A 22,110-nucleotide genomic window follows, 5' to 3' on the forward strand; every position below is an offset into this window, starting at 1 on the left:
CCCAGACATTATGCTTAAGTCCATAGGAGATATTATTTAGACATTTATTTCTAATGGTTTTCCTTTAATCCCAGCACTCGGGAGGCAGAGGCAGGCAGATTTCTGAGTTTGAGGTCAGCCTGGTCTACAAAGTGAGTTCCAGGACAGCCAGAGCTGTACAGAGAAACCCTGTCTCGAAAAACAAGAAAGAGAGAGAAAAGAAAAGAAAAGAGAAGAGAAGAGAAGAAGAGAAGAGAAGAGAAAAGAAAAGAAAAGAAAAGAAAAGAAAAGAAAAGAAAAGAAAAGAAAAGAAAAGAAAAAAGAAAAGTGTATACATTACCAGAGAGGATAGTGAGAATTGATTGCTACCTGAGAGCTGAGGGGAAGAGACAAGCTGATTAGAAAAGGCCACAGGAATCATTCAGTCCTTGTTTCTCGGAAGCTTTTCCTTAGAAGTCGTGTCCGTCTGCCCTACTCACTCCCCAGCATCTGGTTTAACTTTCTCTAGCTCCATTGCGCATTACAATCATTTATCACATAAGCAGGTGACCTTGTATCCTAATTTATAAGTATCTATGAAAATGTCTCTCCCGGTAAACTTGACCTTATGCGTGCGGAATGAGCCCTAATAGTTAGACTGGCTCGAATGCTAGTGGTTAGCTCCATTTTCTTAGGCACATGGTTTAATTGCTATTTAATTGGCTTTTATGACATTCCTAAAATTCCCCACTGTGTCCGGTTGCTGTGAACGTGACGGCAATCCGGGTAAAGTATGAGACCAATATATATACAAAATAAAGCGCAAAACGTTACATACTCATTAACCTGACCTATTTTCCACCCTGCGCATTCTTTTACAGAACCCTCCACTGTCCGGTTGCTTGGGTAGCTCTCCCGGCCCAGCAGCGATACACGTGGTTTGAGTCTGTGGGCCTTGTCCCGAGATCGACTCCTGACTGGCTCTGCCATAGAGAAAGCCCCGCCCTTCGGTCTGCCAGTCAGACCCGCGCAAGAGCCCGCTCTCCCCGTCCGGCTTCCTGTTGCTAGGCTTACAAGGAGCAGGCCCAGGCTGCGCATGCTCAGACTCCGGAGGCCGCTTTCCCGTTGGGCGGAAGAAGATGACGTCAACGGCTTCTAGAGAGTCCTCCCCTAGCCCGGGGAACGTTAAATCTGTGGGCCCTCTGATGGCGTCACAAGCCCGCGCCTGATTCTGGCTACGGCCGAAGCGGCGAAGGCGGCAGCAGCAGCGGCGGCGGCGGCGGCGGCGGCGGCGACAGCTCTGGGGTTCGCGTCTCGGGGTGTGTCGGCCGCCGCTGCTGCTCAGGCCTGGAATGTACAGATGGCTGGCTAAGGTTCTCGGCACCATTCTTCGCTTGTGCGAGCGGCCCGCGCCCGGGGCCCGCGCCCTACTCAAGAGGCGGCGCTCCAGCAGGTAAGGTGGCCGCGCGCCGGTCGGGTCCCCTCCCCCGCGCTGGCGTTGGGCGCCGCGGGCCTGTGGGAACCGGCGACTACGGGACGGCGGAGGCCTGGGGAGAGTCCGTCCCTCTAGCTGCGAGCGGAAGGGGAACGGGAGGCCGGCGATGTGCTGCTCGCCGGATACGGCTCTAGTCGCCCGGTGTCGTCGCGGGCGGACAGCGCAGGAACGAGTCACTAGGTTAGGAGTTTGCCCGTAGTCGTTTGACTGCGAGTGCTGTTGTCTTCGCACCGAGGAACAGCAGTTGTCTTGTTCGACAGCAACTGTCGGGGTGTGTGTGTTGGGCTGCAGGGGAAGGGAATGGTCCTGTTCTTTAACATCCTTGTAAGAGGCAGAAAGTAATTACGTACCGCACTCTTGTAAGACTCGGTTAAAATTAGAAGGAAATGACAAATATTAGTACTTAGCATCTACTCCTTTATTTACTTTACAGTGTCTTCCCCTTTAAGAGTTTATCTAGAAAACAAAATACTCTGCAACTTCTATACTACCCCTAAGTGTCTCCCACTCTTTCATTCTCTCTCCCTTTCCTTCCTCTGCTATGTCTACTTCACTTATTATTATGATGATGGTGATTATTTTTGTTTCCAGGTCAAGAGAAGTGGACAAAAGATTGGATTAGGGGAAGTAAATCAAAATGATTCGTAGATGACTCCAGGAATGTAGGTCATTGGTGAAACTGGTTGTTCGCTAAACTGTAGCATGTAGTCCCGAGATACATGGCTTCTACAGTTCCATGGGGTTCAGATAAGAATCGGTTAAGATGTTATAAAGTTCTCAAACGGATGCTTATGTAAGAACAGTTTATTCTCCCCCAGCTGGATCTGGTGCACAATGAAACTGCATATTTATCGAACAGGGACTGGTGATCGCCTCACATTTTCAGTCCCTCAGAGTCAGCAGTATGCCGACCCAAACCTGAGTGTGGATGTGTCCTGGCCAGCCTTGTCTTCTAGCTGCTTACTGTTCTTTACTACATTCGGGGGCTCGTGGGTTGTTTTGTTTTGTTTTGTTTTTTGAGACAGGGTTTCTCTGTATAGCCCTGGCTGTCCTGGAACTCACTCTGTAGACCAGGCTGGCCTCGAACTAAGAAAACCGCCTGCCTCTGCCTCCCGATTAAAGGCGTGTGCCACCGTGCCCGGCTCGGGGGCTGGTGTCTTAAAAGATACTTCGTTCTAGGAACTAGAGCTGTGCCTTAGGGGCAGTGTGCTTGTCTGTCATGCCTGTCCTGTCTTCAATCCCCAGCCCTAGGGTATAGGGGTCGGGAGACATTTAAGCAACACCATTGCCAACTCCCAACTACTACCTTATCTCTTAAGGCTTGCTTGAAATTAAAAAAAAAAAAAGTCTGTCTTTAGGGTCAGTGTCCCAAAACCAAATGATGTGTTGGTTTAATTTGACCAGATTAAACATCATTATGTAGTAGGGAGTGTTGAGTCTTTCCTAAGGTCTAGAAATGGGATTCTGCTTTGCACCTTGCATCGCATTTTACGACTGCATGGGGCACAAGAGAAGGAAGGTTGTGTGGTATGGAGCTGTTGTTTTGGTGTTAGGTAAAGAAACCACGGTCTTTTACATGCTAAACACATGCCCTACAACTGAGTCACACCTCCAGCGCTGAGTAAGTTTATTTGTAGAAATGCACGTATGACCTATATACATCCATCTTCTCCTTTCTTTGCAGCACTCTGTTTTCTACTGCAGTGGACACTGATGAGATCCCAGCCAAAAGACCAAGATTAGGTACTACATCTTTGAAAATTAATTTGTTTTAGTAGGAAAAATACATGCATGGAACAAAACTCAAAAGGTAAAAAGTCCAGACAATGAGAAGTTTCCTCTTTCCTGCCCTTTCTCTACGCCTTGTCTTTCCTAGAGGTGACTATTTTCAGATATGTGTGTTGAATGTGTGTTTATAGTTCTAAGGTCTCCTGTAGTAAAGGTAATTTTTTTTTCCTGAGGAGGAAGCCAGTTCAAACTGATTGATCTGATTCATCTGGCTGACTGAACCCATATGCTTTGTCATCATAAATCTACTTTCTTGTATCTGGCTGGTAGACGAGAATAAAAGTAGATTAAAGGGCAAGGCACAGTAGAATACTATAGTATGTCCCTTATTTCAACAGCAGTCATGAATTTGGGTCTATTCCAAATGTGATGGTTAACTGTGGAACTTGTTGATATTTCATTTAAATCCAATAAATACTTACAGACTATGTCTTGATTTTACACAATTACAGAAAATAAAAAATGAATACTAGGCCTTTATACAAGTATCTTTTAATTATTTAAGGAAAAAAGCAAGCTATTTTTTAAAAATAAATATGAATAAATAATGGTTTGTATGTGAATGTAGTAAGATACATAAAACAACAGGACAAAACCAGCTGGTGATACCCAGGGCCTGGCTAACACAGCCTGTGGCTTAGCTACTGAGGATTTTGAGGCAGGTGAGTCACAAGTTCAAAGCCTGTTTAAACAATTTAATGAGACCCTGTTGTAAAGTAAAGTAAAAAGAGGAGTGAACTAGAGCTTAATGATTGTCTACACTGAACACTCAAAGGTTGCTTCCCAGCTCCAGAACAAAGCTTTGGTGACATTAGATAGAGAAGGATCCTGAGCTGGTTGTGTATGGAAATCTTCTGTCCTAAGGACCACCTCCAATCCTGTTGAATACAGAGTTAGATCTCCTTAGTGCAGATAGCATAAAGGAATCTAAATTGGAGATGAAGCTGGGTATAAGAGAGAATACTGTAGTAATATCTATAGAGTGCTGATCCTCCTGTAGTGATGTCAGTTGAGTACTGGAAATGTAGCTAGTTTCACTTAGAGAATTCAAGCTTTTTAAATGTAATTTATTTGTGTGTGAGGCTAGGCAATCCAGATTGGCCTCAATCCTTTCCCCTCAGTCTCCCAAGTTCTCAGAGTACAGGTGGGAGCCATCATACCCCAGTAAAGAGCTGAACTTGACTTTTCACTAATTTAAGGAGATCTGTAGGGATGTTCACCTGACTGCTGGCTTCTACAGTAGATAAACTCCAGGCAGCTTAGGGGGAGAAGGAAAAGCAGAGGTAAAGGGAAGGAAAGATGCCTCCTCAAAGCAGACCCATGACTCGATAGGCGACAGCCAGAGTCTCAGGGATACAAGGTAGTGTTAGCCTCTTAGATGAAGCAGGATTACCTCCCCCTGAAAAAAGAGTACATGAGATAATTTAACACAGTGTTAGGACACATCCTGGTGGGTTTTTTTTTTGTTTGTTTGTTTGTTTGTTTTAACAAGCTTTGTAGGAAAAATAAAACATTCCAATACTTTAGTAGCTGCTGTTACTACCTCTTGTCTTCTTGGGTCTATGGAGTAAACAACACATTTTCTCACTGTTTTGAGCCACTCCCCTTTCTAGAGAGTACTTACTTATCTTGTCTATATTGGAACTCTTGTTGCTTAAATCCACAGGCTATTTTTCTCTGAAGCAGACACTAGGTCTTTATAATACCTTCATCAGTGAATACAAAAGAAGATGTAGGTAACATAGATGTTCAGGAAGTGAGGAGGAGGAGGAGCACTGAGGCATGCCCCCCCCCACATTTGTTTATTTCTCGTTTGTTTATTTATTTGTTTTGTAATCTCTGGTACGAGGAAGCAGTGAGTTTGAGATGGTCCGGTGCTCTGGGACAGTAGAGGGATGGTGTCTTCTTGTCACAGATGCTCAAGAGCTGTGTGTTTTATCCTTCAGTCAGTCAAGATTTACCTGGGGCTTTGTGGATGGTGGTTTAAGGCAATCATTGTTACCTGCCTGGGACTGACGGGCAAACTAGTGAGTGAATGTGAGTGCTCACTTATGCCGGTGCATCTGTGAAGGAAGGCTCACTGTATGGACTCTACAAAACTCACTCCTCAAAAGCTGCTAGTTCATATCCCTTCTTGGGGAACCAGTTTGTGGTTTACCACAATAATAGCTGAATGCTTTTTTAGGAGCTCAGGTAGTTTGGCTAACACAAGTTCACACACCAGAATTCCTTTTATCACCAAAAAAAAAAAGTATTTATTATTAGTGTGTGTATGGTGCACATGTGTGAGTGGGGTTGTACTGTGACTTGTCTGTGGAAGTCAGAGGACAAGTCTGTGGAGTCCCTTCTCTCCATCCTCACATGGGTCTGAAGATCCATATGAAGTGCTGCCAGGCTTGAGTAGCAAGACTGTCATGCACTAACATCTTGATGGCCCAAAAACATTTTTATAGGTACATTTTAATCTTGGTGTTTGGAAATAAGACTTTATAAACAACTAAGATTCTTTTCAAAATAGTATTTTTTCTGAAAGTTTAGTGCTCTGCGTTTATAGTTGGTTGGTACTTTCTAGATTGCTTTATTCACCAAGTGAAGAACAGTCTCTACAATGCTGCGAGTTTATTTGGATTCCCGTTCCAGCTGACCACAAAACCCATGGTGTCTTCTGCTTGTAATGGAACACGGAATGTGGCCCCTTCTGGAGAGGTCAGTTGGGCTGGGACTTGATCACTAATCTTTTTTCTTGCCCTTTTTGGGTTTTTCATTCATTTGTGGTTTTGTTGTTTAATTCTATTTATTTATTTAGGAGACGGGGCCTCGTGCCTTATATATCTTTTTTGTGGCTTTGGTGGCTTGGGTTCTTGTTTGTTTGTTCATTTTTTGAGACATGGTCTCTTTACGTAGTCCTGCCTGGCCTGGAACTCACTTTGTAGACTAGGCTGGCCTTGAACTCAGAGATAAACCTGCCTCTGCCTTCTGAGTGCTGAGATTAAAGGTGTGCTGGGTGTGAGTCTTCTGTGTCTTGAGAATGAGTCTATTACTGAGTTATATCTCCAGCCCTACACACTGTGATGTTTGTTCTTAGTTTTTAAAAACTAAACGTTAGTAAAATACAATTTTAACAAATTCTCATAGTCTTTTGGGAAATTAACATATAGATTGATTTATTTCCAGAAATGATCATGCATTTATTAACTTGACATGAAGGTCAAGAAATTAAAGGTTAATAATTTAAATATTTCAAAAAACATTTATAAAGCATATTTGAGAGCCAGCCAGATAGCTCAGTGAGTAAAGAACCTTGCTGCTAAGGCTGATGAACTGAGTTCAGTCCCCAGGGCCCACACTGTAGAGAGAACTGATTCCTGCCGGATGGCCTCTGATCTCCAGACATGCACCAACACACGCACATTGGGGGAGGGGGACGCAGTAGTTGTTTAAATAGTGTTAGCTCACTCAGCTTGGTAGCATGCTCTTGTGATTAGTGTTCAGAAGACAGCTGCAGGAGAGCTGAGGTAGATGACTTAGAAATTCAAGACCATTGTGACAGCCTAGTTGACACCCTCACTTAAAAAGAAGGAAAAGCAAAGCCAGGTGCAGTGGCTAATGCCTGTAATCCTTAGCAGGCAGAGAAGAACCATTATGAAACTGAGACTAGCCTGACTACATAGTGAGTTCCAGGCCAGCCTGGGCTACAGTCAAATACTGTCTTAAAAACAGAAGAACAGAGTGGAATGTTGTAGAAATTATTTAATCCTGATCCAGGGTTTCTACCCTGCCTTTGACCATTTAGTTCCCAGATAAAAGACACACATAACCTTTATATTTATAATAAGCCTAAAACAGCACAAGAGCTGGGTAGATATTTACCCTCTATGCTGTTAGAATCTACTTTCCTATAGATAACCCCGAGTTATTACTTACTATGTTTCATCTGGGCTCCCCTACTTTAATTGGCCAGCCCTCAGGGCCACTTTTGTATAGCTCACCTAACCTATCTATGGTGGCTTCTCTCCCTCCTCCAGCTTCTTCTCCAAGAAACCTAACCACACCTATGTCTCTTCTGGCCAGCCATTGGCTGCTGGCATCTTTACAAATCGGAAATAACTTGGGGGCAGAGTCGCAGGTCTACATAGAGCCTCCAGGTCTTGGGGGCCACACTTAGCATTACAATAGATAGCAAGACCAATCCTCTACAGTGAAGTGAGGGCGTGGTCAGCCTGCTCTGCACAGCTTCCGCAGTGAAAAGGGAAACCTGTTTCTTACTTCCCTTATCTAAGTATTCATGGGAAATGTGTAATTACCTTTAACAGTGTTTTGTCCCTTCTTAAATCTTTTTTTTTTTTTTTTTTTTTTTTTTTTTTTGGCTTTTCGAGACAGGGTTTCTCTGTGTATCCCTGGCTGTCCTGGAACTCAGTCTGTAGACCAGGCTGGCCTCGAACTCAGAAATCCGCCTGACTTTGCCTCCCAAGTGCTGGGATTAAAGGCGTGCGCCACCATGCCGGGCCCCTTCTTAAATCTTGATGGGGTTATTTCTGTGTGCTAGCTGAAATAATCATGAATTGAGTAAGCTTTTGTATTAGAACTGTTTTTAAATTGCAACTTTAGAAGTGACTGCTTTATTTTAGGTCTTTTCCAACTCTTCATCTTGTGAGCTGATGAGTTCTGGATCCTGCAGCAGCATGCTGAAACTGGGTGAGTGCTCAGGAGATTCTTGCTTGCCTGTGCTTGGAGCCCTGTCCCCTAAGTGTTATGAATATGAATGGAAAACACCAGTTTGGATTAGGATTAAATAAAGGCATAATCTCTTTACCATCCATAAAAACAAATACAAGTTTTATCTTAAATTTCTAGGACAGCAAATGTCTTTGGTTTTAGAGTTTTTCAGATTTTTTGGGATGTCTGTATGGAGCCCAGCAGTTGAACATCCCTGAGGTAAACTATGAAATCCAAAGCTGGAAACATCTGCATCAGTATCAGGTTTTTACAGGAAGGATGTTTAACCCAGAGCTCTCCTTTATAATTTTTGTCTGAGTTGACTGCTGTGTTTCCTGTTTATAAGCATGATTCTTTTTTTTTTTTAATATTTTTTATTAGGTATTTTCCTCATTTACATTTCCAGTGCTATCCCAAAAGTCCCCCGTACCCTTCCCCACATATAAGCATGATTCTTAATGTGACTTCAGATCAAGGCTTATAGATTAAAAAACAAGAAAGGGCTGGCATATGCTAGGTGTTTAAGAGTGTTTATTGCTCTTGCAGAGACCTGTTTGGATTTCAGCACCCACATGAGGCATTTCACAACTGTCTCTAACTCCTGCTCCAGGGGATGTGATGCCCTCTTCTGGACTTTATGCATACTGTATACACATGCACATATCCACACACAGACTCATAGATGCATACACATATAATTTTAGAATAATAAAGATAAATCTTAAAAAATATATTCCTGAGAGCTTACTGTTTTCCCAGCACTGCATCCTAATGGTCAGGAGTAACAGAAGACCTTATTCGTGCTTTCAGAGTCCATCATGTATTTGTTGAGCAATCTTAAGTTTCTGATTCCTACAGCTGTATAGACTTCAATATTAGACACTAAAGTGGACTTGTAATTGTGTGTACTGCATAAAATGTTATTGTGAGGAAAGCTGAGCAAAGGACAGAGTTCTGAGAAACTGTTTTAGTGACTGCCGTGCGATTGACTTGCAGTTTGAGAGGAGGAGGAGGAAGGGAGTGAAAGTCAGTGTTCGAGCAGCCGAGGTTCAGGGATCTGAAGTAGAAGGAGCTAAGAAGCGAGGCTCACCGACATACTCCTCAAACTTGTTAGCTAAGGCTCCTCGTGTATAGCCCAGAAGTGCAAAGTCGAGGAAACCTGTACCCTGTGTATTAGTTCTTTGCCATTGCTGTGACAAACAGCGGAGGGGACAGGTTGGGGAGAAAGGTCTGCTTTAGCTTGTGGTTTTCCAGGGCTTGGGCTGTGGTTTCTTGGGAAGAATATCAGAGCAGTGGAATCTTGTGCCAGAGGAGAAACAGGTTTACTTCATTACAGACTGGCAAGCAAAGAGAAGAGAAGATATTGTCTCCTTCCCTCCTCCTCTTATGTAGTGCAAAACTGCAGTCCACAGTCAGGGTGGTCTTTATCCCTCATTTAGTCTGCTGTGGAAACCTCCCGGATACTAGACTTAGCTCAGCAGTCTCGTCAGTCAAGTTGGCACTGAAGATTGGCCATCAAAAGCCATGCCATCCCTACGTGATTCCCAGACACATCACTTTAGACCGTTACACTCTGCAATTAAAATAATTCCAAAGGACTGGAAAAATGGTGATAGGCTATTTTTAAAGTCTTTTTAAGGTTTATATAAATAGATTTTGGCTTATACATATTGTTTTAATATCAGTTACTTGATTACTATTGTGGTTTTGTAGTAGTGAAATTGAACTTGGGATCTCATGCATGTTAGGCAATACTGTACCCCAGAACTACCCTGCTAGCCCCACCATGACTGTCCTTTAATTTGTTTATAACATTCATGCTGGATTACTATGCTTTTAAAAAATAGAGCTTTAGTTCTACATGTAAGTAAGCTTTCTGTCCCATTCAGACTGCTGACTGGTATCTTTTCTTCTCATTATAAATATGTTGTTAAAGGTAATAAATCTCCTAACGGAATAAGTGACTATCCAAAGATCAGAGTGACAGTGACCCGAGATCAGCCACGGAGAGTCCTGCCCTCCTTTGGGTAAGTTAGATGGTCCTCTTCTGTAAGTGAAACTCACTGTTAGGCGATTTCACTGTGTTCTGTTACATAATCTGAGGGTACTAGCTGGGTAGCATGTGACGAGTTAGACTTGAGCTGGTTTCTTTTCCAGCTATATTACATGTCCATAGTATGACTTGGTTTTGAAAACCATTTTAATATATTTTATTTTTAATAATTGTATGTGTATGAGTATTTTGCCTAGATACCAGTGTAGCACTTTCATAGCTGGTGCCTGAGGAGGCCACAAGAGGGCACTGAACCTCCAACCCTGGTCCTCTGGAAAATCAGCCAGTACTTTTAATCACTGAGCTATCTCTGTAGCCCCCTGTCTTATGTTTTTATTTATCTTTGAGAATTTCACACAATGTACTTTGATCATGTTCATCTCCAACTTCTCCCAGGTCCTCCCCCACCTCCCTGCCCACTGAACTTCTTGTTCCCTTTCTCCTGCCATTCCTTTTCCTCTCCTTTTCCCTCTCTCTGTCTCTCTCACTCTCTTCATGTCTCTCCTTCTTGTCCCTCATCGAGTCTGGTTTGTGTTGCTAGCTACTCCTGTATAGAACTTGCCTTGATAGATATAATAGATATACCTGGTGTCACTCCACTTAAGAAAACTGACTTTCTCTTTCCTACAAGCAGTCAGATACCAATAGCTCCTCAGCTAGGGACTGGACTTTGTCCTCACTGCCATGCTAGGCTTTTGTTTGGCTTTAGCTTACACAGCCTTCGTGCACGCTGTCACAGCCTCATTGTGATTTCATGGGTACATCTGCCTGTTGTATATGGAAAAGAGTGTTTTCTTACCACTCGTATCTATCACCTCTGGTTCTTGCTGTCTTTCTGCCCTCCCTTATGTAGATCCCTGAACCTTGAAGTGAGAGGTGTGATATAGACAACCCATTTAGGGCTGAGTATTGCAAAGTCACTTATTCTCTGTACATTGGCCCATTGTGGGTGTCTGTGTTAATAACCACCACTGAGAGAAGCTTGTCTAATGAGACTTGAGAGATGCACTGGTCTGTGGTTATACCCATGATTAAGAGTCATTTTATCCCAATGGAGAAGCTAGAGAAAGTACCCAAGGAGCTAAAGGGATCTGCAACCCTATTGTCGGAACAACATGATGTACTAACCAGAACCCCAGAGCTCTTGTCTCTAGCTGCATATGTATCGAAAGATGGCCTAGTCGGCCATCATTGGAAAGAGAGGCCCATTGGACTTGCAAACTTTATATGCCCCAATATAGGGGAATGCCAGGTCCAAAAGAATGGGAATGGGTGGGTAGGGAAGTGGGGGGCGCTATGGGGGACTTTTGGGATAGCATTGGAAATGTAACTGAGGAAAATATGTAATAAAAATATTAAAAATTAAAAAAAAAGTCATTTTATTGCTATGTCTATTTAGCAGAAGAGTACTAGTGAATCCCCTCCTCCCAGCCCAGTGACTTATCTGCCTTAATGAGGTTCTTGGTCTTATTGACAATGTCCATGTGGGTTTTATCTCATGGAGCAGGCCTTAAATCTAATTAGAATTGGCTGGTTGCTCCCATAAAATGTGTGCCATTGTTGTACCATCATTATAGCTTGCTGGGCTCATGGCTGGGGAGTTTGGTGTCTGTTTTTCTTCTGGTGGCATACATAGCATCTTCCAGCTTGTAAGCCAGCCAATGTGGTGTAAGCTTTCTGTTGAGTACCATTTAGATTTCTCTATGTTCTGTGACTCAAGTATTTGGTGGTTTTCAGGAATAGGGATTACTGTCAAGTTCTGGAGGGTAACCAAAAGCATTGGCAATAGCCTGTAATGTTTAGGGGGTTGGTCTATAGGATTCCATTAGCCACCAACTCAAAAAAGAGGTAGCCCATTCCTGGTACCGGCGATTTTCTTTGGTAGTATGAGGCGTCCAATTAGGGAATACACTTTCTTCTCAGTAGCTTTAATAATTTTCTCCAAATTGACCACATTTTAGAACACAAAGCAAGTCTCAATACAAATGTAGGAAGAGTAAAATAACATCCTGCATCCTATGTGACCACAAAAGAATAAAATTAGTCATCCACAACAGTAAAAACAGCAGGAAGTATCCAGACACATGGAAACTAAACAGCACACTATTAAATGACAGTTGGATTAAGGGAGAAGTCAAAAGTGAGATGATGACCATCCTAGAATTAGGGGAAAGTGAAAACATAGCAGCTCATCTGTATTTATGTGTATGAGGCCAGAAGAGGGTATTAGAACCCCTGGAATTACACAGATAGTTATTAAACACTTTGTGGGTGCTAGGAACTGAATCCTGGTACTTCGAAAGAATAGCAAGTGTGTTAAATTGAGCAATCTCTCCAGCCTCCTTGAAAACTATTTTTTATTTATTTATTTATATTTTTTTTCCTTTTTTTGTTTTTTTGGTTTTTTTTTTTTGGTTTTTGGTTTATGGTTTTTAGTTTTTGGATTTTGGTTTTTTTTTTTTTTTTTTGACAAAGAGTTTCTCTGTGTAGCCCTGGCTGTTCTGGAACTCACTCTGTAGACCAGGCTGGCCTCAAACTCAGAAATCCGCCTGCCTCTGCCTCCCGAGTGCTGGGATTAAAGGCATGCGCCACCACTGCCAGGCGAGAACTATTTTTTAAAAGAATCAACACTCATTTCTTTCAAACTGTGTGTGTATGAATGCAGAAAAGTACATAAATCTTAAATATAGCCTGATAAATTTTATACACTGAATTGTTCTATTAAATATTTTTTTCAGTAATTTTCTTTCCTCTTAAATTTTACATGCATTTAGTAAATATGTGTGTAAAAGTTCAAGACAGTTTGTGAGAGGCAGTTCTCTGCATCATGCAGGATCCAGGGATCAAATCCAGGTCATGAGGCGTGGGATCGAGCTCTTGTGCCCTTTGAGCTCCCTTGTCGGCTGTCCTCTGTGTGGTGTTACATTCTAGGGTTCCTATTGCGTGGCATCTAACTAGATAGTCTCCTGTCTCTTCTATGCCTTTTTCCTCTTAAAACCATGTGGTGGAAGCTGGGCGTGGTGGCACATGCCTTTAATCCCAGCATTTGGGAGGCAGAGGCAGGTGGATTTCTGAGTTCGAGGCCAGCCTGGTCTACAGAGTGAGTTCCAGGACAGCCAGGGGTACACAGAGAAACCCTGTCTCGAAAAAAAACCATGTGGTGGAGATCTTTAATCCCAGCACTGGGAGGCAGAGGTAGACAGATCTGAGTTCAAGGCCAGCCTGGTCTACATACTGAGTTCCAAGATAACCAGGGCTACAGAAAGAGACCCTGACTTGAAAAACAAAAACACCCTCCCAAAAAGCTATGTTTTATTTGTTTTTGTTGTTATTGTTTGTGGTTTTGTTTGTTTGGGGTTTTTTTTGTTATGTTGTTTAGTTTAGCCTATGGTCTCAACCACGTAGTTCACACCAGACTGAAATTTATTATGTAAATCAGATTGTCCTGAACTCACTATGTATTCCAAGTTGGCTTTGAACTCTCAATTTTTCTGTTTTCACCTCCTGATCTTTTTTTTTTTAAAGCTCTCTCATGGTTTTTAAATTGTAAGAATCCTCTCCAATCTGCATGAATTTATTCTATAAGTATCTTGTTCCAATTATAAATGTTCAGTGCCTTTTCATATCTTCAAAGCTGTTTATTATTTTTACATTTCTTTGACCTTGCTTTTTCTGTTCCCCAGATCCCGGGGCTTTCTCTCAGTCTGTCTACTGCCTTGCTTTATTTTAGTCTTATCCTTCAAATTAATGTCTTTATTAAAACTTCTGGGCCTGGAAAGATAGTTAAATAAATAAAGTGCTGCTGTACAGGCTAAGTTTGGGTTCCTAGCTCACAGGTAAAAGCTATAGCACAGCTGTACACTTCCGAAACCCACAGTGCTGGCAGTGGGAGAAACAGGCATACGTCTGAGCTCATTGGCCAGCCAGTCTAGCCGAATTGATGAGCTCCCAGGCTCTGGGAGACCCTGCCTCAAATATCAGGAGAAGAGCAGCAGTAGGCATACCGTATTAGCCTCTTGCTTTTATATGCACAAGTACACACATGCAAGCATGAACACATGCAAATTCAAATCTAGCAATCCTTGGCTAACTACGTATGATTGAAATGGAGATCTGCGTGGCCTTAGGGTTGATCTGGGATTGAGAGCACTTGTTGCTCTTGTAGAGGACCCAGCCTTGTTCAGTTCCCAGCACTCAGATGGAACTTGAGTTCTACAGTTCTGATGCCTTCTTCTGGCCTCTATAGGTACTGCATGCACACCTTGCACATATGTACATATAGACAAAAGCACTTATACATAAAATAATAAAATACATATTTAAAACATTTTAAAATGAAAGTCTGCTGTGGTAGTACACACCTTTAATTCCAGAACTTGGGAGGCATAGGTTGGTAATATCAAGTTCAAGGACAACCTGGTCTATATATAGCCAGTTCGAGTCCAGCTAAGGTTATATAGAGAGATCCTGTCTCAAAAAGAAAAGGGGAGCTTGGGGGAAGGGGAGAGGCTGACTGACTAATTAAAACTGGGGTGCTCTGAATTTGGGTGGAAGATAAATTGTAGAGGTAGGAGGGAAAGTAGTAATTGACACAAGAGTATCTTGTATCAGAACATGAAGGAGGACTGAAAGACTCGTGAAACTCCAGCCCAATTTGGGGAAAAGCTTGATTGGTATTTAGTGGCCAAATAGGGGACAATTTAAACATCAAAATGAATAAAGCTTGTAACACCAATACCAGGGCGTGGGTATATACTGTGTAAAGGCAGATCTCCATAGGAAATGCTGAGAAAAGAGTGCAGAAGGCATGCAAGACAGTGACTGTCACAGTAATGAGTGTATGGGTGAGCCTTGGCTGAGCAAAAGTGGGGATTTGATAAGGCCTAGAATACTTATATTAGCATTACAATTTCTCCCCCCTAAATTCCTTATTAATTATAAAGGAGAGAAAAGTGTTACAGAGAAACCAATCTGATACTTGAGACCACCTAAATAGATAATTGGTGCTGGCAGTGGCACAGAGGAGAGCAGCCTCCAAGCATATTGCACTGAGGTGGGCATCATCACTCACTGTTGTATCTAAACTTACCTGTGAAAGTAGTTTGTGAAATGAAAATGCATTCTACAAAACCACAGGCTTGCACTCTATTTTTAAGTTAAAGATGCAACAAAATTCAGTGTGAAATCTGAGTAGCTAGGCATACTGCACTGTCCCAGCATAGAAATTGCTAGCATGTAGCTGGTATTTCCATGGTGCCCAGCAAGTAAAGGACAAGTATATAATACAAGAGAGAGGAATGTGCAGTGGGGGCTCAATCTGGGGCTGGAACCCTGGCTATGAGGACAGCTTTCATATGACAGCCCTAGTAGTCAGAGCAGACATTCTATAAGGAAATGCTGGTATGTCCACCACTGCAAATGGTGGTTGTTTAGAAATGAGTGGTCTTAAACGAGATCAGCAGAATAGTTGCATGACCTAGGAGCTTGGATCTCAATCCATGATACAGTCTTTCGTTTTCTTTTATTCTCCAGTTTTACGCTGAAATCGGAAGGCTATAATAGAAGGCCAAGTGGTCGTCGCCATAGCAAAAGCAATCCAGAGAGTTCCTTAACATGGAAGCCTCAGGAGCAAGGTGTGACAGAGATGATTTCTGAAGACGGTGGCAAGGGTGTGAGGCGTCCCCACTGCACCGTGGAGGAGGTAAGCCCTTTTAGCCTGGTATCTTTTTTATTTTTATTTTTCTTTTTTCTTTTTATTCTCTTATTAAATATTTTTTATTAAATATTTTCTTCATTTATATTCCCTTTCCTAGTTTCCCCTCCAAAAATCCCCTATCCCCTCCCCTCCTCCCCCCTGCTCTCCACCCACTCCTGCTTCCTGGTGCAGGCATTCCCCTATACTGGGGCATAGAACCTTCACAGGACCAAGGGCCTCTCCTCCCATTGATGACCGACTAGGCCATCCTCTGCTACATATGCAGCTGGAGCCATGTGTCCCACCATGTGTTTTCTTTGATTGGTGGTTTAGTCCCAGGGAACTCCAGTGGTACTGGTTAGTTCATATTGTTGTTCCTTCTATGTGGCTGCAAACCCCTTCAGCTCCTTGGTACTTTCTCTAGCTCCTTTATTAGGGAACCCTGTTAGCCTGATATCTTAAAGAAATGTATTTAATGATTTTTTTTTTAGTAATAATTTGTGTTCTATGATATAAAATTCAAAATGTACCAAAAGGGTACAGCAATTAAAAGTGTCCCAGCATCCCTTCCCTACCTGACCTCCTCACCTGCTTTGACTCATGGTACCTACTGTTGCTGTGCAGTCCATGCTACTCTAGACACTGAGTGTCAGATGCCAGGTCCACTGACAAAGAAAGAAGGAATCCTGGAGGAAGAGATTACTTTTTAATTATATGTTTTGAAGACAGGGTCTCTTTACATAACCCTGGCTGTCCTAGAACTTAGTATGTAGAGCAGGCTGGCCTTGAACACACAGAAATGTGCTGCCTCTGCCTCCTGAGTGCTAGGATTACACAGAGCACCACACGCCTTGCCTGGCTTATTTATGTAAACCTTCATAAGTGTGATTGAGTAAAGGTGGTAAGTGCTGCTCCACGCTTCCCTTCACCTTTCAGAGCACTTAGTGCGGCGAGGAGACGGGGCTTCGCTCTCTCTTGAGATCTTCATTTACTTCTGTCTCTAGCATTCCCCAGTACCATCAGCTATTTTAATTTGATAGTTGGTTTTGTGAGCTATCTGTCCCGGATACTGCACTAGTTTTAAGTAATTTAGTATCTGAATCCTGAATACATTTGTCCCCTGCCTTCATGAGTTTTACATAAATAACTTATAATTCAGCAGAAAGGCCAAGGGAATAGTGGGCCAGAGGCTGTCTGAGAGTTTTAAGAAGAGAAACTTTAGTGCTTTGAGAGATCTTCGATGACTGTGTAGGCAGATTGTAGGACAATGGGTAGTCAGTCTTATAAATGTGTTTGTCAATTGAGAATATCACAGAGCATTTAGGAAGAACCTGAGGCCCAAATTGCAGCTCTGGATAAATACGCCACTGACCAAAATGCCCTTTGTGTTTAGGGGGGAGATGCTGACTTCAGTTTTGGACTTTGTTTAAAGTGCCCATGAATCCTGCCAGAAGACCTCTCCTGTAAACTCTGGATATATGTGATGGGAATTTTGAGAAGAAGGCAGTGTTAGAGACACACATTTCTGGATTTTCTACATTTTGATGTCATTTAAATCAAGTGAGCTGAAAAGATGATTCAGGGAAGACTGTAGTGTGAGAGGAGCTCTGGGCATTTATGGCAGGCAGAAGAAATTAGTCGGCAGTGCAGACTGAGGAGGAGGAGGAGGAGGAGAGCAATTACAAGAGTTTCTTGTCAGGAAGGGCCAGGCGAGGTGAGCTGGATGAGATGCTAAAGGGCGACCATACAGCACAGGACTGAACCCATGCAGAGTAATGTGGCTACAAAGCCACTGGGGACACGGGGAGACCACTCCAACTAGAAAGTCAGGAGCCGCAAATTTCTTGCTATAAAGGGGATTATTTCTGCTGATGTTTTCTGTTCAACTCGGTTTTCTTCAGCATAGTTCTGTCAAAGATGCAAATACCTCCACGATCTAACACAGTGGTTCTCAACCTTCCCAATGCTGCAACTCCTTAATACAGTTTCTCATGCTGTGGTGACCCCAACCATAAGATTATTTTCATTGTTGCTACTTCATAACTGTAATTTTGCTTCTGAAATGAATTGTAAATAACTGTGTTCTCTAGTGGTCTTAGGGCGACCCCTGTGAAAGGGTCATTCGGGTCTAACAGATAATGTAAAGAGTGAAGCAGGGTGGGAAGCAAGTGGCCGGCCTAAAGGGGAGGGTTCCAGGTGGCTGCTCTCTAAAGAGCTCAGGCTTTGGGTTTTTGTTTTTTGTTTGTTTTTTTTTGAGACAGGGTTTCTCTGTGTAGCCCTAGCTGTCCTGGAACTCATTTTGTAGACCAGGCTGGCCTCGAACTCAGAAATCCGCCTGCCTCTGCCTCCCGAGTGCTGGGATTAATGGCGTGTGCCACCATGCCCTGCAGGGTTTGGGATTTTTTTTTTTTTTAATTATTTATATGAACACACTGTAGCTGTCTTCAGACACACCAGAAGAGGGCATCAGATCCCATTACGGATGGTTGTGAGCCACCGTGTGGTTGCTGGGATTTAAACTCAGGACCTCTGGAAGAGCAGTCAGTGTTCTTAACCTCTGAGCCATCTCCCCAGCTCTGGGATTTTTAAAGAAGTATAAAACTAGAATTTGACTAAAGCAACTCTAAGAACAATGTGCTCCAAGTGAAGTCCATCTGTGGCTGCCTCTCCCCGGCCAGTGTCTGCTTAGATCTGAGGCTAAGTTTCTGTGCTACTACTCACCACACGTACTTTATATTCAGGGTGTCCAAAAGGATGAAAGAGAGAAGTATCGAAAGTTATTGGAGCGTCTTAAAGAAGGTGCTCATGGAAGCACGTTCCCCCCCACAGTTTCACACCACAGGTAAGAGAAAGTGCTTTGGTAGACTTTTTCCTTAGTACAGACCCAGTTTTCTTGGCTTTAGAGCGGTGATGGTGTGAAGAGAACTGCAGTGTAGTTTGTCTGACACTGTACACAATGCTTACAGAATGTCTGACACTACACAGTGCTTACACGTCTGACATTACACAGTGGCTACAGAATGGGATTTTCTGTTAGTTTTACAGTCCTTTGCCCACATGAATTATTTTTTCTTTTTTGTTTGTTTGTTTGTTGTATTTTGAGAAAGAGTTTCTCTGTGTGTAGTCTTGACTGTCCTGGAACTCACTCTGTAGACCAGGCTGGCCTCAAGTTCACAGTGATCTGCCTGCGTCTGCTTCCTGAATTCTGCTGGGGTTGAAGGTGTACTGGACACCACCACTGCCTGGCTGGGTTTGTTTGTTTGTTTTGATTTTTTGTTTTGTTTTGTTGTTTTTCAAGACAAGATCTCATTATCTAGCATAGGCTAGCTTGGAATTTATAGTTCTCTACCTCCACTTCCCACTTGCTGGGATTATATTCATTTGATACCACATCCAACTCATATGAACCCTTGCTCATGTAGCAAAAGGAAATCCCCTCCCAGCCTCGTCAACACAACTACTTCCCACAACGTCTGTCTGTCTGTCTGTCTGCCTTTGTCCTGGTTCCTTCCTGCTGCTCAGCTTTTCCTTCCCTTTCTTGCTTCCTTCTTTAGCCTGTCACAGTCTTTGTATTTCATTTCCTTTCCTTACACACACACACACACACACACACACACACACACACACACACACACACACAATCTCTGAGGCATCTGGTGATTGCACTTTAGCATCTTCGGCTTAGAAACAAGATTAAAGTCAACTAATCATAAGGACTTTGCTTCTGACATTGCTTAATACTAGTAATTCGAGCAGATAAGTGAGGGTGGAGAGGAAGTGATGTCTGATCTGGAGAGGTGGGCAGGAACGTGCAGGTCCAGAGTGTCAGCTCATCTTGTGACTTAGCATGTGATTGCCAAGACGCAGAGTCCCATAATGTATGGAACTAGCAAGTTGAGTCACAGCATTGTCTAGCTTATTGAATGCAGAAAGAATGAATTGTTATTTGGGAATTTTAACTTTAGCTGTTACGTATCGAAGGTTTTGTTGTTCTCCTGCTGTGGGTTGGGATGGGAATACTTATACTCTAAGGTCTGTCTCCCCTTGTATCTGATCTGATCTTCCTCACTGTTGTCTTTCTAAGTTCTCAGAGAATTCAGATGGACACATTAAAGACCAAAGGCTGGGTGGAGGAGCAGAATCATGGCATCAGAACAACCCATTTTGTTCCAAAACAGTGTGAGTTCCACATTTAGCTCTTTCTTGACACTGCCCGTAGTTCATGTGAGAGCACGCTACTGAAATATGGTATACCAGGCCATAAAATATTGTCAGGCTTCAAGACATTGGCTAGCACTTATCTAGTACCTGAAGTTTTATTTTAAAAAAGAAAATTGTTTTAAGATTGATTGTTGAAATGCCTGTATAGTATTTGTATTTTGTGAGAATAAAATTGATTTTCTTCCTTATATTTCTCCAATAACTGTTCACTGAATGACTTTAGCTTATGGAATGAGCTGGTATCAGTTGTGCTCAGGATTTAAGGAAGAGAAAGTTACCTGTACTTTAGGTGCTTCTTTGTGGCTTTTTAACTCACATTAGCATCGATGCAGACAGGTGTGCTGGTCCTTGCAATGTGTGGATTGGAATGCCAGCCTGTGATTGGTTAGTAAAGGATCTTTTCTTTCCATCCCCACAGATAGAGTTGTTGAAACAAGAGGACCTCTCTGTTCAATGAGAAGTGAAAAGAGGTACATGGCTCATTTAATTCTAAGATTTCATTTAGAATTAAGTTTTCTCACTTTGCAAATTACATTTACAAATAACCATGAGGAACTGTGAGTCTTCTCTGTCTGGTAGCTAGTCAGCACTCAGGAATAAGCGAATAGTTCTTAAGTCGGACCCTTCCCAGATGTCTCTCATCTCTCAGTTATAAGGGCTTGTGGGCAAGTAGGTGCTTCTTAAGAGTGTGGGTCTCCAGTGGCCACTGTCTTGAGCATAGGAGTGATGAATGAAGGCTGTTCTGCTGTCCTTGGGGTTTGGGGTGGTTATTATTTTATATCAGACTTGCCAGCTGTGGCCAAGAGTCCAGATCTGGTCCATCTGATTGTGTTTGTTTTGTTTTGTTTGAGACAGGGTTTCTCTGTATAGCCCTGGCTGTCCTCAGAGGCCACAGCAGCTGAGGGCCTCACTCTGTAGACCAGGCTGGCCTCAAACTCAGAAGTCCACCTGTCTCTGCCTCCCAAGTGCTGGGATTAAAGGCGTGCGCCACCACTGCCCAGCTCTGACTGTTAAGGAAATCACATGGGTGAAGAGGTTGTAAATGAAGCTACTAGCACTTGTGTGCTTGATGTCAGCAGAGTCCAGAGAGGCATCAGATGCCTAGAATTGTTTTTTTTTTTGTTTTGTTTTTTTTGTTTTGTTTTGTTTTTTTGTTTTTTTGTTTTTTTTGGTTTTTCGAGACAGGGTTTCTCTGTGTAGCCCTGGCTGTCCTGGCACTCACTTTGTAGACCAGGCTGGCCTCGAACTCAGAAATCCGCCTGCCTCTGCCTCCCGAGTGCTGGGATTAAAGGCGTGCGCCACCACGCCCGACTTAGAATTGGAACTAGAGCTACAAAAGGTTGGGAGCCACCATGTGGATGCGGGAACTTTGCAGAGTAGCAAGTACTCTTCAAAAAGGCTTGTGTAAGACTTCAGGCAACAATTAGCTGAGAGCCCGTATAAATGCAAATGATGTACTTCTGTTTATACACTGGCACAGGGTAAATAGTGCATCCTCAAAGTAACTAATGGGGCAATGAGAAAGGAGCAGTGAGACCAAAGCAAGATCCCAGCTCGGCAGAGACAACATGTGTAAAGTCTCAGGATAGGAGGTGGCAGGCTATGAGCTTGGTTACCCTGGGCCTTGCATTTGAGGTTCCGTGGACAGTCATGAGTTGTGTGTGTTACACATGCCTTTCCTCCAACACACCAGAGTCTGCATTGACACTGAGGCTTTACTGTTGCTCTCCCAAACCTCCCCACAGGGAGGCTAATCCTGTTACACATTGCCTAGTGTCCAGGCTCTTGGAAATCAGGTAAACTCCTCAATGCGCCTATAACTCCTACGTACTGTATGCCTGCAAAAACAGTACCACGTGGACAAAACTGAAGTCTCTTACCAGCTTGACGAAAGCAGCTGTGGCCTCTGAGTGTTTAGGTGGATGGCCCATAGGCGGCTTTCTGTGAGGAGGGTGCCTTTGTTCTCAAGGCTGTCTTGAATAAACATATCGGGCTGGCAAGATGGCTCTGATGCTTGCCACCAAGTCTGAAGTCCCAAGTGTGATTCCCAGAGATCACATAGTGGAGAACACCAGCTTCTTTAGGCTGCCCTCTGATGGATACATGTGTGTCACAGGTCATTTGCTGCCCCTTAGACTGTAAGTGTAAGATTACAGGAAACAATAGTGTAGTAATGAGTTGGCA

At 43.1% G+C, this 22,110-nt stretch overlaps 1 protein-coding gene across 3 annotated transcripts in view; it reads left to right on the plus strand.

The window, feature by feature from the left end:
* The first annotated feature begins 1,165 nt into the window (after positions 1–1,165).
* Senp2 (SUMO specific peptidase 2) overlaps positions 1,166–22,110 on the plus strand; it is a 39,683-nt gene continuing 18,738 nt past the window's right edge. Inside the window, exons 1-9 of one of the 3 annotated variants that reach the window (XM_021184853.3) lie at positions 1,166–1,411; positions 3,138–3,196; positions 5,814–5,947; positions 7,870–7,936; positions 9,894–9,984; positions 15,543–15,711; positions 18,447–18,547; positions 19,790–19,884; positions 20,345–20,396. In XM_021184853.3, the coding sequence (XP_021040512.2) occupies positions 1,311–1,411; positions 3,138–3,196; positions 5,814–5,947; positions 7,870–7,936; positions 9,894–9,984; positions 15,543–15,711; positions 18,447–18,547; positions 19,790–19,884; positions 20,345–20,396 (869 nt within the window). In that variant the 5' untranslated portion in view covers positions 1,166–1,310. Of the gene's footprint in view, positions 1,412–1,458; positions 1,634–3,137; positions 3,197–5,813; positions 5,948–7,869; positions 7,937–9,893; positions 9,985–15,542; positions 15,712–18,446; positions 18,548–19,789; positions 19,885–20,344; positions 20,397–22,110 lie in introns of those variants that run through there. The other 2 variants (XM_021184854.3, XM_085832502.1) reach the window with 2 other exon arrangements.

The sequence above is a fragment of the Mus caroli genome, unplaced genomic scaffold (genome assembly GCF_978045245.1).
Source record: "Mus caroli unplaced genomic scaffold, Mus_caroli_1 scaffold_17, whole genome shotgun sequence".
Lineage (NCBI taxonomy): Eukaryota > Metazoa > Chordata > Mammalia > Rodentia > Muridae > Mus > Mus caroli.